Here is an 18,269-nt window from a genome sequence, read left to right on the forward strand (position 1 = left end):
AAAAGGCAAAGGTATTAACAATCATGTTTACTATTTTTGATATTTTAGGCGAGTGTTTCCTTTTTTTCTGCCTAACCATCATTTGAAAAATATAGATAACTCTACAATTTTTAACCTACATGGCATTTTCACCTACATTTCTTCGTTCGAAGGGCGACGGCTATCAGAACGTTACAATTCTGCGTTGTATTGAAACTTCAACACTAAAAAGTATTCAATTTACAAGCTTTAAAATGTACGACCATAATCGATACTTTTCTAACAATATGGTATGAGTACTGTATTTTTTTATATTACTGATATGAGTATTAATATCGATACTTTTCGATTAGGTATCTTTTTTGCTAAACATGATGATACTGACAGCGAGTATCTTGAATATTCAATATATCGCGACATTTTTTATTATTTTTTAACTTTAAGCGATATTTTTGCAAAAGTGGGTGGTATCAGAGAATGTTGATGAGTAGAGAAGGAGCAAATGTTAGCAGTACTAAAATGTTAATTGCTAAGAAGGAACATCGAAAACGCGCAAGTTCGAAAATAAAATGTCACCACAGCTGTCAATTTACGCAACGAACTACACCACTCTATAAGCAAAATGTATATACATACATATGCGCAGATGTTCTTTGATATGCGCATAAACAAAAATTGAAATAATAAAAACGAAAGTAATTGACCTCCGACAAGAAAATATAAATAATGAGGGAAATAATACTAAAATAGAATTCAAATATCATTTAATAAAAAAGAGTTATAAAAATAAAAAATAGTATAATATATAAAAATATGATAGGATTTGAACTTAGGCAAAATATTTCACGTTGCAATAAAGAAGTCTGCTATACAAGCAGCACCACAGACAATATTCGAGCTACTTTGTCTAATCTGTGAACTCAAACAGCTATTGCTAATTGCCTTCCTTCATTCGCATGTCCAAATATATTTGCATATATGTACACATATGTACATATACATATGTATGTCCCTCAATATGTCTTTCGCAAAAAATCAAACATTCGCACAAGTGACAAAAAAACGTAGACGCACCATCATCGACCAATAATATTCAAGCGAACTCGCGGCTTATTTTCTAAGTATTTCATATTACAACGACAACAAATTCATTCATAAGGAACGTGCGTCTGCTTCAAAGCAAAGTACGTTCGTTCATAACTCTGCGCCGCGCTATTTTTTCTGTGCGCCTGGTAAGCCACATTTGGTTTTCATATAGAATTCCTACGCATATGCGAAATAAATGAATGAAATTGAATTTGAATCCTTCAGTAAAATTGAAGAATCAGCAAAATTTCAATTTTACAATTTGTATCACTGAAAATCCTACCATCCCCCTCGCATTTGTATGTTGCCCACAAGCTGCTTCCTCACAACATTTGCTAAAAATCAGAAATTGAAGAATTTGTCTGATGTTCACTTCAAAAAGGAGAATTGGCAACATGACCTCTTAGCGAGTTTAAATAATATTTATATTTTTGCATATTATGCACTATTTATGGCATTAAATTACAAAATTTATATTAAATTGCCATTCATATGAAATCATTAACTACTTCTATATATTCTAAGCACAGTCCATATAGTACTTTTATATGTTTACTTATTATCATTATTTCATAGTTTGTCGATTTAGCCCATTTTATCCAAATACGACGCTATGAAAATGCAGCCCAATCGGTAATCGCAATATTTCAAAAGAGCATAAGTCAATTTTCAACAGCAAAGCCCTGCAAAAAGGACAAACGAGACAACATAGCCGATCGACATTGTCGTAAAATTGTTGAATGAAACAAATTTTGTCAACTCCGCCACGATGCGCAAAATTCGGCGTCAATATGTATGCGAGCTCATATGTATATATGTATGTTTGCCGACAAAATCGTCATTTGGTTACTTTCAACAACACAAGGTCTGCGCGAACTCGCCGTTATTTCGTTGGCTTGCCACTATACACAGAGGCGTTCTAACTGAGTATATTATTATGTTGCTTAATTTGTATTGAAAAATACTGATGCATTTATGAATTATTTTCGTAATATAATATATATATATATAATATATAAATACACATAAATTCATACCTATAATCGTTTTTAAACAAAATTCGATAAACAAAATATATATCTGAAATAATTATGTGCCAGTGCGCCCCAATCCCTCCTTGCCCGCGATCGTTCAACTCGCAAAAAGCAAAAAGCGTAGACAAAAGTCATTGCTTGTGCGGGGCAAAAAGAAGCAAGCATCAGCGTACGTGTACTCATGAATGTATGTGTGATTATCACATTTGTGTAAATACGCATAAATAAAGGAATATGCAATAAACCCAAACATATGAACATATTCTCCTGATATATTTTAATTATATCAGAAAGTAAAATATGCTATTAAAGTAATTGAATTATGATATGCTTAGATTCCAATTAATAAAATAAAAAAATTAAATACAATTTTAATTTTATGTATTTTACGATTCGAACGTATATGCTCGTATTCGGAATGAGCTTAACTCCTTCGCGCTTACGACCTAAGCCACCACAAAAGTGGAAACGTGGCCGCTTAGCCACCGTTTTATTATTATTATTTGTTTAATAAGTATATTGCTTACGCAACGCACATACATAAGTTAGAAAACTAACTTATTAAATGTTTATTTTATTATGAATTCTGGGGTTTTTACCGGTAATACAGATTTTTAATTCAAAAGCTTTTTCATAATTATAAATTTGTCATATCATAGAAATTGAAAACATAAATCTAAATAGGTATGCGCAACGATTTTTCATATAGGAATATTCGTTGTGTCTATTTATAGCATTTCGCATATTGTGTGGTGTATTTTTCTTTTTCGAAGTTATACTTTTCGATGTTCCCTCTTGTGGAATTACAAATTAGTACTCAAAAAGTTTTCATTTAACATTTGCTCCTTCTCTACTCATCAACATTCTCTGGTGGTATTTATCGAAGTTTCTTGAGGTCGGTCAAGCACGTAAATTTTTAGATAAAAAATGGTTCATTCTTTGATATGGGTCGGGTTTATTTCTACAATACATATGGTGTGACGCCCACCTTTTTAATTTCACAAGTGATTTATATCTCATATTATAAATAAAAATCAATAATTTTAAAAAATCAATAAAATACTTTATTGCTGGTGCAACTCAACTTACCGGTCATACACATAAGTATGTAGATACACTTTCAATTTTCACACAGTAAATTCACAGACACATGTGTATTTAAATATACATGTATATATGTATGTATATGTACATATCTAAACATATTTATGCCTGTAAATTGAACTGGATATCATAGTATATAGTAATTTAGTTAAATAATGAATTATTGTGTTGGAAAAAAATGATTGCCACGACAAATTGTGACGCAAATTGCTAATGAGAAATGGGATGTTGCCACTACAGTGTTGAATGCGATTATAACGAGCACAACAAATACATATGTACAATAAAACACAATAATTACCACTGGAACAATACGAGAAGAAAAACCTTTACATAAAGTACAGTTATTGTGCAATAGACAATTATTATTAGCCCACCGGTTGTGCGAAGCATGCAAAATAAGTAAGTTTGTGACTATGCACGTATGGTAATAAATATGTGTGCGTGTAAACCTGTACAAACTTAACTTACTTTTGATATGATACGTATATATTTATTTTGAAAAGGTTTTGGGTCAAATATGCAGCTCGTAAAAGCAGTGCCGGAAGATTACTAAACTCATTAGTCGTATTAAACGATAAAAGTGAAAAAAAAGAATATATAAGTCTGCGAATATAGGTATGTTATGTAGTATATACAAATAAATTGCAACAGGAGACAAGTATAAAATTATATATTTTTCAACCAATGCGTTCGTTTGAACGACACGAAGAAGTATATACCGCGTCTACACTGGCGGGTTCCTTAATAATAGCGATACATTTTTATCGATTTTTGAGTGATTTCTTCGATTTGTGAGTTACAGTTTCAATTTTACCAACTATTTATAAAATAAAAGTGCTAAAGTCGAATGAAACCGCTACACGAAGATCATTTCGGTCATTTGCAATAATGCCATAAAACTAAGAAAATAATATAATAATTCAAATGTCCTCAATGATGAACTACCATTATCCAATAAACTAAATCGAAACGTTATAAGCAATTAATAAATAAGAACATTGATATCCTGAGTTATTTTATTGTCAGGTAATTTTTTCTAGTAACAATCAACAACGAAAGAGTTGTTCGAAAAAAAATTCCAATTTAAAGATCTGCGAACGCAGTTCGAATGCAATTTGTGATAATTATCGTTGCTAAGGTCACTGCAGTCGGCAAACTACCACTTGTATAACAAACATTAAAATAACAAATAATAACTGGTATTTGTGAAACAGGTTCTGTGCTGACTTTGCTCACAATGTATAACATAAATACACTTCCTTCTTTGGAATTGAATTCATACGATTCAATTTTGATCCAGTTGAATTATTTTTAAATCTACACCTCATCAATAGGACGGCTTTATATCCTGAACCGGTTGAGTAGTAAGAACTTAGTGAGCATTCTTAAGCTGAACTTCGGATCATTTGTTATAAGCCGTTAGGGAGTCCTAAAACTTTTTTCAGCGCTCTCTAACATTTTTTTTGATATTTTTTATGTATAAAAATACTCTCCGAGAACGAATTAAAAACTCTCTCAACGTTTTTGGGTTTTGTTTTAGCTGGAATTTCGAAATCAGCGAATCATTAGTTCATATTTTCTCGAACACCGCCTTGTCAATATGGTCACTTGGAACATCACACACGCTTGGAACAAATCAGCAGCATTATAGAATGTATTTGATATAATTAATTCTTTTTTCTTTTTTTATTGGAGTATATTGAATAATTTATACATATGTATGTGCTTACACCAGCATTAAATTACATTTTATATGAAATTGATTGTCGAAGAAAATTTAAATATTTTTATTATCGACTAATGAATATGTGAGCTATAAAAGTTGCAACATTAAAAAGCACTTCAATCAATTTTATTACGAAAGAGGGCAACTACGGTCTTACTATGTAAGGCAAATAAATCCAATTAACCACATTACATAGATATATACTTCTGCATAATGAAATTACGGGGATCTATGGTTTTCACATACACTCACACATTTTTAATTGAAGTACTTTTTTATATTAAAAACAATGCATGAACTGCAAATCCAAACGAAATGTGTTGGGATATGTACGAAAGTTAGGATGTGGTGAGAGGATGCTGTAACTGAACAAAGTAGAATGTATTTGTGTACAGTTATTGTATTGAACAACAACACAAAAGTTGGCTTTCATTTCGAGATGAGTTTTATTCCATTTCTTTTTTTATTTTTCCATCAATGCCATTACCGCATTGGCATGTCCTGCATGGAACACATAGATATGTAGCTAGATATGTGGCGACAATGTTTTAATGAGAGAATGGAGAATCATCCATGTAGGTATGTACAAGTATGTGAACTATGAAAGTTTTGAAACAAAGCCAATGAGCAAAAGTTTACGTACTCTTATTGCAACAATGTTGTCATTCATAAAGACAGTGAGCGCATCAAAAACAAGCCACAAACCAGTAGAGTCGCCGAAAGAAGAAGAAGAAAACACAATTTCTATTCGTTATTTTTGGTGTAGCCACTTTTTGCTCAAATAATGCATCGCGCGCTGATGATATGCGGACGGACATTTCCTGAACACAAATGTCGGCGCGTCTGAAAGGCATCGGTAAATGAAAAGCGAGGAGACTGCTGATGGCTATGGAAGCTTGAGAATACGATTAGGATGTGCATATGTTTTTGCATGATAATGAAAATGTCAAAACTATTGTGTAGTCAAAAAATAAAGTTTTAGTCTGGCAGTGTAGGAGCTAAACATAAAATGCTTCAAACTGTAATAACGGTAAGTTCGACTTAGAAGTCGACCACAATTTCTGTAATGTAAGAGATTTTTAAATTTTCTCTTTTAAAATAAAATTATTTGTAAAAGAAAATAATTAGTCCAAAAATAGTGTTGAACAGCGGTAATGGTTTATTGGGGCAAAATAAAAATCACTTGTTTTGAATATTTACAGATATACATAGATTTTTTATACATACATACATACATATGTTGAATTTTGCAAAAGTAATAGGCTCGGCTAAGTTAACGGAGTTGCAAGTCAATCTTGTTAGATTGTATTACCGGATTCAATTGCTCAGTACTTCACAATTTATAGACAAATATTGTATGTGTAACGACCAAAAACAAAAGTCAATATTTTGTAGGATTTTAGGCTACTTTAGGTTCTATAGCTGATCCCCAAGATGGACCAGTCTCCACATTAAAGGAATGGAATAATGGTTGAATCAATTTCCACAATGTTACATGAGTTGACGTGAATTTTATCCAGCCAAGGACTGTTATTTTAATCATCTAGCCCTATTTGGATCGTTAAGTAATGGATCAGTCGTCCTTCTGTAATTAAATCTCATGCATGCACAAATCGAAGAAGGTAGGACAAATAAACTTAAAACAAATTTTTTCCACGATCGTATATTTTACCTTCATTGATTTTTTTTCCGTCTCTGGTATACGAGTATTATGTTGAATTTCAAAATTCATATCTTTGGTTTTAGTGACGAAAAACTAGTTCGGCTACAATTGTATAGCCGAATATTGTTTTGAAGACGACATACCCTTGTACCTTTTATCGAGTAATCCGGGTGACGCGTAATCCTTAAGAATTATATATGAACCCTATGGGTTTACTGGATTTGAATTTCATTTAAATATTTTTTGTACAAATTATAAAACAAAATAATCTCAGAAGCACGTGTCCAAAAGTGCCATTATTTTGAACACCCATGTAGACAAGCCACACCAGGGAGACCGAAATGGTACGTTCAGGAACGTTGTCTAAACACACCCACACGCCAACCGGCAGTTAAACGAAGCATTCAGTTCGCCTGCCGCCGTTCACCCCCTTATAGACTGGCCACCCAACCAATCAACCGAAAACAAATAAACCACCAGCCATTCAACCAATTCATCTGCTGCCACCGGAGTAATGCTGCGCATTTTAATGAAATCCAACAACAGTAAATGCGGCAAAAATGCAAGCAAAGCGCTTTGAGCGGCTCATGGTCCCAGCGGCAGTTATATTCGTTATTTACAGTCGTTCGTCCGCACAGATGTGCTCTGGGGCGCGGCGGCGAGGAAGGACGGTGGACGTTACACAAATAACTTATTTTAAAAGTATTGAATTCAAGGCGCGTTGCATTGGAATAATTGCTTGTAACTGTTGGGAACTGGAAGGTAGAGTTCGGATTTTTAGTTGAAATAGAAATTGAGCTGCCGTATTTAATAAAAGAAAATAAATCAATTCAAAACTTACAAGTTTACAATTTGCATTAAAATACATAAAAAAATGTTTACAAAAGCTTTTAATAAGATTTAAAATAAAAATGTTTTCTCCTCAGCAACTACCACAGAAAGTTATTTTAAATTTGCTACTAAACTATGCGCCCAAATATAGGCTATGTTTTTGTTGTATTACTATTGTATTTTAAGTATATATGCATAAATGTTGTCTGCATTTAAGATAAGCGTACTACCAGCTATGTTAAAAACTGAGTAATTGAAATACTCTATATATATATATGTTATATATCATTTTCTTATAAATATTTGTTCATTATAGCTTACATATTTATATAAATATTTTTCCATAAAAACCACAAATTTTTCGAGTCATGTGAGGGTGTATGTATTTACACACATCTACGGCCATAGCAAAATATTTCTAATTCCTTAAGCCCTCCAAACGACTTTGAAATGACAGCAAAAAAGAGGCCACCCAGCTCCTTTATTTCGATTCAGCCAAAAACGCAAATAAATAAAACGCCGACAAGCTCAAAACACGCTACCATACAAGCTATAAACTAGTATCCAACACTTAAGAGTTCATAAAAAGTGGAAATTGTTTTTGCGGAACTTTAGCAAGGCGGCACATAAGGACACCTAAGGGCCAGGCAACAGTATAAAGTCAATGGCACTTTGGAAAGCGCCAACTGTAATCTGAAACTTTGACGTAAAGTTTGAGTGTCATGCATAGTAAGTGGGTTAAAGCGTTACAGGTCAAAATTACGTTGGGCGCCTTAAAGTATGCTAAGCCAACATGTAAATAGCGAAATATAGTATATTAATAGCAGCAAAAGTTTGTTTAACCAGTAGTGTAAGAGCTACATACATACTTAAAACTTAGAATGCAACTCTGCTGCTCTCAATCTGGCATGTCAGATGTTAATGAATTTTGAGAAAAATAAAAAATATATATGTTGTTCTAAGAAAAATTACATGAATTGGTTTCGCTTCCGACTATCTACAATACCTGTGCTTCTCTTATAACCTTAATAAACAACCTTATAAACCTTAAAAATTATTTCATCAAAGATATTTATGTCTGAATTAAATGTCACATTAAAGTCTCGAAAACCTCCATTTCACTTCCAAAATGTTCAGCCAAATTGTACTCTGATAAAATGATAATTTCTCAAGTATAACTCAAAAACTGAGGGACTAGTTCGTATATATACCGAAAGACGGTATTGACTCAGCTCATCATGCTGATCATTTATGTATATATTTTATAGGGTCTCCAACGCTTGCTTCTAGGTGTTACAAACTTAATGGCAAACTTAATATAGCCTGTTCGGGGTGTAAAAATCTTTTTCCTATTATAATCTCGTATAAAACACCACAAAAAGAGTAATATTTTAACAAAGTCCTTAAAATTATGCCATGGATTATACAAGTTCTTGGAAATCATCTCATTAAGTCCTTACGTACGCACATTAGCATAATCATGGCCGGTGGTTCGTCACTGACAAATAAGAAATCACTACTATTAAGTGCCACAATTTCATTATGAAGGCTTCGTTTGTGTTCCGTTTTCTTTGTCCTTTTTATAAATGTCACTTTCTGTGGCATTTCTGCGCTGACTCATTCATTCTACTGCTCTCTTTTATTAACTTCATTAACATCATATTTTGTAATTTTCGCCCCTTTTCAACTTCTTTCTTTAGGCTCTATGCAAAATTTGTGTTTTAGGCCGTTATGCTGTCAAAACACAAACGCTATAATTATGGGAATACCCATAATAGCACAGGGCTTAAATCGCAAAATACATACATACATATTTTTGCTGTCTAGTATGAGACTAGTCTACTTCTCAGCAGTAGAAGAGAGTGCACACAGAGCATTTTATATAGTGGTAATAGTATTATATTTATCGGACACCCTGTATATAAAATTTTTTCTCATAACAATGTTTTAATACATTTAGAACCAGTTTTGAAAAATCGTTTATTCAGACTTACACTAAAAATAATAAATAATAACAATAAAATATATTTTTTACTAAATGCTGCATTCTAATAAAAATATTGATAACTCTTTTTAACGTTATTGTCCAAAACGATAATAATGATATTAAGAAGTTTCAAAGTATTGGCATTTCATACATATTTACATATAAAGTAAGCTAAAGTTTGTAAATGGAGCTCATTTTGATTATTGTTTTTTTGTTATTCGAAAGTGACGTTTTGCACCGTTATATAGCACTTTTTATCGCTCTGTTTTATGCCAGGCAATTATTTTCTACTGGTTGTTTATGTCATATGCAATAACAGCAGTAGCAAAACACCTTCCGAGTTGTTTTATGCAAATTTTATATTCAATTTCGGTTCGGTATGAATTTTTGCCGGTGGCATATTTGATTATGGCACTTGGCAACGTTGTTTTATGTTTTGTGTTCTTGTCGAGGGCAATCTGATTATACCAATATAATACTACGAGTGTTGCTGAAGTATGGCAAGTGTTGTAAAAAAACATTTTTAGGATTGGAGGGCGGAAATGTTGTGCGAAAAGAAGAGACAATTGGACTTAATGTAGTGACGTCAACTTCCCTCGCCGAAAAGAATCGATAATTTTATTTTCATACCAATGAAAAAGTTCGCATACTTCTTTACATACTTATACCTATAACATTTATATTCATAAAAACTTAGAAATATGTGTGTGTATGTATAACTGCTTACATAGAGTTGTGGTCAATAGCATAAAACAACATAATAATGAGCTGGTCACAAGAAGCCGTAATTTCGCATGAACATATGTACGTATACATACATATACTTGTACATTTATTTATATATAGATATGTACGTGCCAAGATGTGTATACTAATATATTCAAATACTTACTGTATTGATTGTAGAGTGTAGTAATTTGAGCAAACTTTGTGAGTAGTCTATGTTGAGATTGTGTATACAAATTTATGGAACCTTAACATATTTAAGCCGTAAAAGCTTGTGTCATGGCACTCGTTTGTATGTATGTCCATACATATGAATACATGAAATGCTGGTAGGTAGAGAAACTTGCTGCCTACAAATTACATAGATAAATTGATTACATGAAGATAATAAATAAAAGCATGTCGCTAATAAAAGCAACAGGATAATTATTAAGGAAAGTAAGGTGTGAATTTCTGCAGCTGTATGATATGAGATTTAATAATTTCGATTAGTATAAATAATTAGGTATAAGCTCCTGAAAAGTCAGGAATAAATTTATATATCCATATAAACATTATACTTATATAACAGGTAGAAAAACTTTTTTCAATAGCCTCTTTTGGACAGGTCACGCGTGAGTCGTGTCAAGCTGTCATGTTATTTTGTTCAGTGTTGTTTGGCATTTCATCATGGAAAAACTTACGCCTGAACAACGTTTACAAATCGTTCAACTTTATAACGAAAATTCACGTTCTGTAAAAAATGTGTTTCGCGCGCTTCGTTCAAGTGATGGGGGTATTCTAATGTAGAATTTCAAAAATATCGATTTTTTTCATACTTTTAAAGTTTAACTACTTAAGAATATGTCTACGAGAGAATTTACATTATTTTCGGAGATATAGATAGACATTTTACTCTCAAACTGGTTCGACTGAATCTTCCTTATAGACCTCTCTTGAGTATGAACTAGTCCTAATTTCCCCAAATTTAAATTTTTGCTATTTTTAAAAAATACGAGAAAATACCAAAAAAATGGTAAAAAAAAATCGTTTTTGTTTTCAAAAAGTCGCCAATTTGGTTTTTTTTTTCTTATCGCCAATTCATACAATCATCATTGCAGATTGATAATCTTTTTTGTTAATTTCAGTTATCTGAAGGAGGGTTGAAATTATGCGCGACTGTTAACGCGCCATGATAACCGACTATTTGATGTCTGAAATTGAAGCTCGTGATCTCGGCGACATTTGGTTTCAACAAGGCGCGACTTCCCACACATCGCATCAATCAATGAATTTATTGAGAGAACGCTTCGGTGAGCAGATAATTTCACGTTTTGGGCCGGTCGATCGGCTACCAAGATCGTGTGATATCACACCGTTAGACTTTTTGTTCTGGGGATGTGCAAAGTCTAAAGTCTATGCGGACAATCCCGCTTTAATAATAATAATAACCCAATGATTACCCTCCTCCCGCCCAACCGATTGTGAGATCTAAAACTGCTCAGCTACAGAAACAAAAATTATTGATTATTGATTCAGGCCTTGGAGCAAAACATCACGCGTGTCATTCACCAGTTACCAGGCGAAATGCTCGAACGAGCCATCGAAAATTGGACTCAACGGATGGACCATCTGAGACGTAGCCGTTGCCAACTTTTGAAAGAGATAATCTTCAAAAAATAAATGCCAAAGAATGTTCTTACGAATGATAATAAACATTTCTCATTAAATTTGAATTTTCTGTGTTTTTTTCTTTAAAAAAGTAGGGAACCTCGAAATTGATCACCTTTACAAATATATGGTATATACATATCCATATACCGTTTTATGCATGAAACTAATCATGTTATTCTTAGCTTTAGTTCCTTTCACAACAAACTTTCAATTCTAATGCGCTTTATTGTATTTATAACACTTTTAGGGTTTCCCTACATCACATATCTTACACATCCGCTTTGGCTCAAGCCTACACTACACCCCCGTCAAACTGTTAATCCCCTCGACACATCGAATTACTACTACTCACTTTCGTTGAAAGACAAAGGAGAAACAAATGGAAATAATAGCTACAACAATAACTTCAAAATGTTTATGTTTGTTTTTGTTATTGCTTTGTCGCACACTAATGACTACAGATTTTCTCAACAGCGCAAATTGAATTGGTTCTTAGTGATTATATCCTGTGGCGCAAGTATTTATTCTTATATGCCACAACACTTAGTTTATATAATATGTATGTATATACTTGTACAACGCTCTTGCCACGCTCTTTCCGGCTCCGGCTCCGGCTCCGATGACCAACGAGCAGCTTGTCATAAAAGGTAAACTTGCTACCACTTGATCAATGCCAACAACGTACATGGTGTCAATGCCAGTGTTAGGTGTTGTGCATGGATGTTGGTGCTGGTGTTGTGAAGCATTCAACTTAACTAATCATTTTATGGCTCAACTCGGAGTGTTGTAGGCAGTAGGTGCAGAGCCCACAAAGGGATGATCATGGTGGCTTTTTGGTTAGTGGGTGTATTTGTGTAGCACATAATTAGCGCCGGAAGACTGCCTAGGTGAACATGCAGGTTGATATTAATGGTGTAGGATATTAGAATTATGATAGAATTTTTATATATTTATATTGCCACGAAGTTTGTAACAACCAGAAGGAAACGTTGGGGACTTTGTAAAATATAGATGTACAGTTACTGACATTAAAATATAATCAAAATTTATTTACAACTATTTGCAAAAAAGGCTGTTACTGTCAGGAATTTCAATTGGCAATAAAATATAATAGAGACTATTATCATTAAAAAATTCATATACATAAATTAGAATGTTGTTGCAAAACCTTTATTTGTGAGTACAGCAGCGCACCTTTTCGGCATAGATTCTACTTGAGCTTTACAAACTGAATTCGGTATTGAGTACCACGCCCCTTGGCTTTTTTCCTAGTTCCACCTCATTTCGTGGTTTAATGGGTCCAAACTTCTCCTTTACAATCTTCCACATACTTTCTATAGAATTCGAATCCGGAGATTGCGCTAGCCAAGTCTTAACATCGCTTACTTGATACTGTAGCCAAGTCTTGACCACATTTGAGGTATGCTGCGGGTCATTGTCATGCTGGAACTATCAAATTAAAGGCATGTTTCTTTCAGCGTAAGAAGGCATTACACTTCTACAACTCTAAGCTAGTGGTAACAATCCATGATTTCTCGTATTCAAAACAGCTGTTCAACTTCATACCACGAAAAATTTCCCCATATTATGATATTACCATCTCGTGTTTGTATTTGAAAGTTTTTGTCGTGTATCGGGGATTCATTTCAGCAATGAACATGAACATCGAACCCAAACTTCTCCATCGCAACTACCATATTTCTTTAAGATCCATCGCATCAAGGGATTTTACACCACTTTTTTTATTTTCTTCACCGGTTCCATTAATATGCGCTAAAGCAAAAGCAATCCGATTGCTCCGCTGCCTTTTTTGTACACTTTGGAACTTTCTGGAACAACCATCTGAAGAGGTTCTCTTCTACAAGGCGACGCGCAACAGTTCTCCAAGAAATTTCTACACGCTATTCTCTTTGCTACAAAGGTCTTCAAAAGGTCTACAAAGGTCTTCAAAAGATCAGGTTTTGATAAAATCTGTATGTCATTGTCATACTGAGACGTGGTTTTTCGTAGGTTATTGTCCAAAGTAACGGTACAATGTTCTAAAAAAATTGTTTACATAGGATTACTTTAGCATATAGCTGCCATACAAACTGATCGATCAAAATCAAAATAAAGATCTTGTTATACTCTTTCATGCTATAGGAATTGCACTTGTGAAGGATATTATAGCTATGGGCGTAGCCGAAGTTAACGTTTTATTTTTTTGTTTTATCATAACCTCTAATTTGTTAAATTATAGTATTAAATGTAAAATATTGCTATGGTAATATATACTTTTTTACATTTTTTTTGTACATATATGTACATATGTATGTATGTGTTGACAACTCTTAGTTATATATAGATCCGGATAACTATGTAATTTGCTTGATAACAAAATGCCGTTTATTTTCAATCAAAATACTTGTATACTTATTGGTTTAGCGATACTACTTGTATAGAATCAACATACATACCATACATATACATATCCATAATTATTTACTAACTATATACATACATGCATACAGATATTCTAGTAATGTATTTAATGTAATGGTGTTATACTTAATACGAAATATGCTACAATTATATAACCAACTAAGTTGTGTCATTTATTTGTACTTATTTCTTTGCGATAATAAAGTCTAAGCACTACAAAATTAATATTTGAATAAAGGAAATTATAAACGTAGTGTACATATAGATGTAATTATGCCTAAAAGTATGCAGCATTATTCCCATTTGAGTATAAATTAATGTAGTATAGAATCAACCTACATACATATATACAATTATTTACTAATTACATGCATACATATGCATGTATGTAAATAAATTATTTGCATTCATATAGCAATATAAATGGAATAATGCTTTTACCTTCGAGTAACTTTCAGTGGAGCGAATATCATTTATGGTCCATGGCAACATTGCGGCGGAGTAGCGCGGATCCACAGAGGCGCTGCCGCGGTATGTTAACGAAACAAGACGCGTCTTCATTTTATTTGCAAACTTAGTATCAAGTCAATAATTATAGATGCAATGATAACCGAAAGTAAACACTTTGAATCTCTTCAGCACACATTCATATTTATTTAGCTATACGAATTCAATGAGAGCACCAAATAACTTTAATATATGATCCGCACAAATCACTGTTATCTTAAAGTTGTTTAAAATATTCGAATATTTTTTGACGCGCATGACTCATCTGTAGCAATGAGTATAATAATTGTGGGCGTTTTGTAAAAATAAAAAAACAATGCATACACCGAAATAGGCAGTTTTAGTAGACAATGAGTTTACAGATCGAGAAATCTGGTGGTACGTTGTAGCTTCTATGTTGATGGCAGTGAGGATAATGGATTAATAAATACATATGTACACGTAAATATGATAATATTCGTGAGTGTACGAGTTATTGTCAAAAATATATAATTGAGCACGCGACTTATGGAATTTAGGACAAAAGACAACAACACAAGTAGCATATAAAGCTCAACATTAGCTTGTTAGTGTTCCTGTGAGAGTTTTGAGTTTTTAATTTGTTTATAAAAGTGCTGTTTAATTATTTATTTCTGGTGCAACTGAATTAACAACGCATGATCAAAACCAATTAGAGGCGCACATATAGCCACTTTACCTAAAGCGCGACTGACCGTTTCCCTTTTGCAGAATATCGATTTTTCATGAATTTCGCTTCTATAGCAATGGGTGCCAATTCGTTCTCATATACACAACAGCAATTCCGCATGCGGTAAGTGTAAGAGTTTTCCATTCATTCCCTGAGGACGCACATTAGAATGTTTAGGTAAATGGCAAAGAAAGGCAATAAGTAAGTCACTTTATTCACAAGAGACACTTTTTTTCATAATATACTTTTATTTGTCCCAATCAAAATTTTACTACAACTTTATATTTTGTAAATGGATTTAAGATGGTTTTACAAAGTTTGCTTTATATAAAAGGCATTTGCTTTATGTATATTTAAATTCTTTAGGAGTTACTTTTTTCCCAAGGATTAATACACCAATTTATCACCAAAATTCCAACGCTGTTCACTCATCCGCACCATTTATACACTACGAGAATCCACTGAAAACTGCACTTGACCAAGCATGACTCCACAGTGAACTGTATGCATATGCCATTTTCTCTACATCCTTGCGCACTAAACAACTTTGCGAATATTTCGCTTTTCACATTATCCTTTCTCACTTAGCACCAAATACCTTTCTATATGGCTTAGGTTTATGCTCCCTAAATTGCTTGAATTTCGCGGTTATCGGCGCAGTCGCGGTTAATATTGTTTTTATTTTGCTCATCAATTTGCACCTGGTTGACATTTGAATTTGACGTTCCTTAGACGTATTGTAACAACTCTGTTCTTAATACTTCAAATAACTGTCAAAAATACTCGTATTTGCAGAGAACGTTCAGAGAACGTATAACGTGATATACGTTCTCTGGTATTTTAATAGAATAGACATAAACCAATGCATGACAGAGAACGTATATCATATATATAATATACGTTCTCTAATGAATTCAGTAAAGAGTTACTCATAATACACAACATTTAAATTTATAATTTCAAATATATTATAATTTACTTTCTAATTAAAAAAATATTATTAACAGGAAACATTATAAATTGATTAGGATATATGTATATCCAAACAGATATGCTACAATTATATAACAAACTAAGTTGTTTATTTTTACTTATTTGTGTGCGATAAAGTCTAAGCAGAGACTGTTAATAAATATTATTTAATTCATTAACATTCTCGGGTCTAAGCTCTGTAAAGCTAATATTTGAATAAAGGAAATTATAAACGTAGTGTACATACAGATGTAATACTGAGTAAAAGTATGCAGCATTATTTCCATTTGAGTATAAATTCCAAGCATATATGGTATAGTCAAGAAATATAGCGAAGAAGGCCTATTTCATATAGCTAGCTATATACTTATATACAATATACAGTATTTCTGCATAACTGTTTAGAATCTAAAAAAGGTCAATAAACAAAAACATAGAAGCTCTCAAAAGCCATCAAAAAGCCATTCGTTCACATAGTTTTCGTAACAAGTTTTTCTATGCAGATCACCCTGTGTTTATGACGTTAGCAATGTCAACGTGCATCTATGCAAAAATTACAAAAATAGCAGCGCGAGTTTTTTTGAATTACCGCGTCCGCCCTTCAATTGCGCCAAAAATAGACAACAAACATTTTATTTTGTTTTTATTCAGTTTTGCATTTAAAAATTTTGGTCTTTGATGAGGCGAATATGGCATGAAGTTGGTTATCTCGGTGCAAGGCATCCACTGTTGCATTGGCAGCAACAAAAGTGCTTACACACATGCATATGTACAAATATTTAAGCACGTATGCTACGCATATAAGTATGGCTAATTAATTTGCGCACAATTCCAAGCAAATAAACGTTATGGCTGCTAAAGGCTGGAGTTTGCATGTGGAGGAGAATGAATTGTTCGACTGAAATGAGTATGAAATGCATACATACAAACATAAAATATAAACGCAAACTTACAACTCTTTTTGCGTTCATATGCCTGATAATTTATTACTAAATTTTGGTTATTTTGAAAAACAAAAGCAAAAAGCAATGGGGAACGACTGATAAGATACCGCTGTTGGCTAGTATTTACAAATGAATTTGTGTACATATACATACATATTTACCATTTATACGAAGAGTTTTATTTGTATTGAGATGTATGCGCATTAGTAAGCACATACATATGTATGTATGCTTGTAAGTGCTTGATTATAAAAATTAAGTATCTAAAAATGCAGTTGTATGCACATTCCAACATATCCATATCGTGGCCAGCCGCCTGAAATTTAATCACTGCAAACGATAGCGCACCGGAAACGAGGAAGTAGAAATAAAAGAAATACATAGTAATAAAAAGGAGTGCAAGCCATATACATATGTACATATGTATGTGCACATATATGTACCTATGCATGTGTGTGCGCTGTTAGATAAGAATTTCATCAAAGGGGAATTTTGTTCCTGCCAGTGGAACTCGCTTCAAATTGTGATAATTTTTTTTTTACTACCCACAAAGTACTTCGCCCCTCAAAATTGTTAAATTTGTACAGCATTTGTAATTTCAAAATCAAAAATGTTTATATTTATAAAGTATTTATTTGTGCTTGCATCCCTGTTAGAAAATTTTACAAATAAGCAGAAACTTGTTAAAATCTTAAATAAATAATCAAATATGTACAAAATTAATTTCGGAAATGGAGCAGTGGCATTGATAAAAGGTTTAAAAAAAATCTATTTCGAAGTAGAAGAGTTATTTCATGTTACTTCATATTTCAAACTAACCGATCAAGGCTATCTGATGAGTAGAAAGAAATAATGTGTGATCATCATAAAATATATAAAAGTATGAATACATTTTTATAGATAATTTTATAATCTACAATTTTGGTCTGAGATATTTTCATGATA

At 32.8% G+C, this 18,269-nt stretch overlaps 1 protein-coding gene across 2 annotated transcripts in view; it reads right to left on the reverse strand.

Moving 5' to 3' along the window:
• Positions 1-16,179, reverse strand: part of plx (PTB_TBC1D1_like and TBC domain-containing protein plx) — a 43,546-nt gene extending 27,367 nt beyond the window's left edge. The window contains exon 1 of one of the 2 annotated variants that reach the window (XM_036377850.2): positions 14,655-16,179. In XM_036377850.2, coding sequence (XP_036233743.2) covers positions 14,655-14,774 — 120 coding nt within the window. In that variant the 5' untranslated portion in view covers positions 14,775-16,179. The remainder of the gene's footprint in view (positions 1-14,654) is intronic. The other variant, XM_014248016.3, reaches the window with a different exon arrangement.
• Between the last annotated feature and the right edge of the window lie 2,090 nt (positions 16,180-18,269).

The sequence above is a fragment of the Bactrocera oleae genome, chromosome 2 (genome assembly GCF_042242935.1).
Source record: "Bactrocera oleae isolate idBacOlea1 chromosome 2, idBacOlea1, whole genome shotgun sequence".
Taxonomy (NCBI): domain Eukaryota; kingdom Metazoa; phylum Arthropoda; class Insecta; order Diptera; family Tephritidae; genus Bactrocera; species Bactrocera oleae.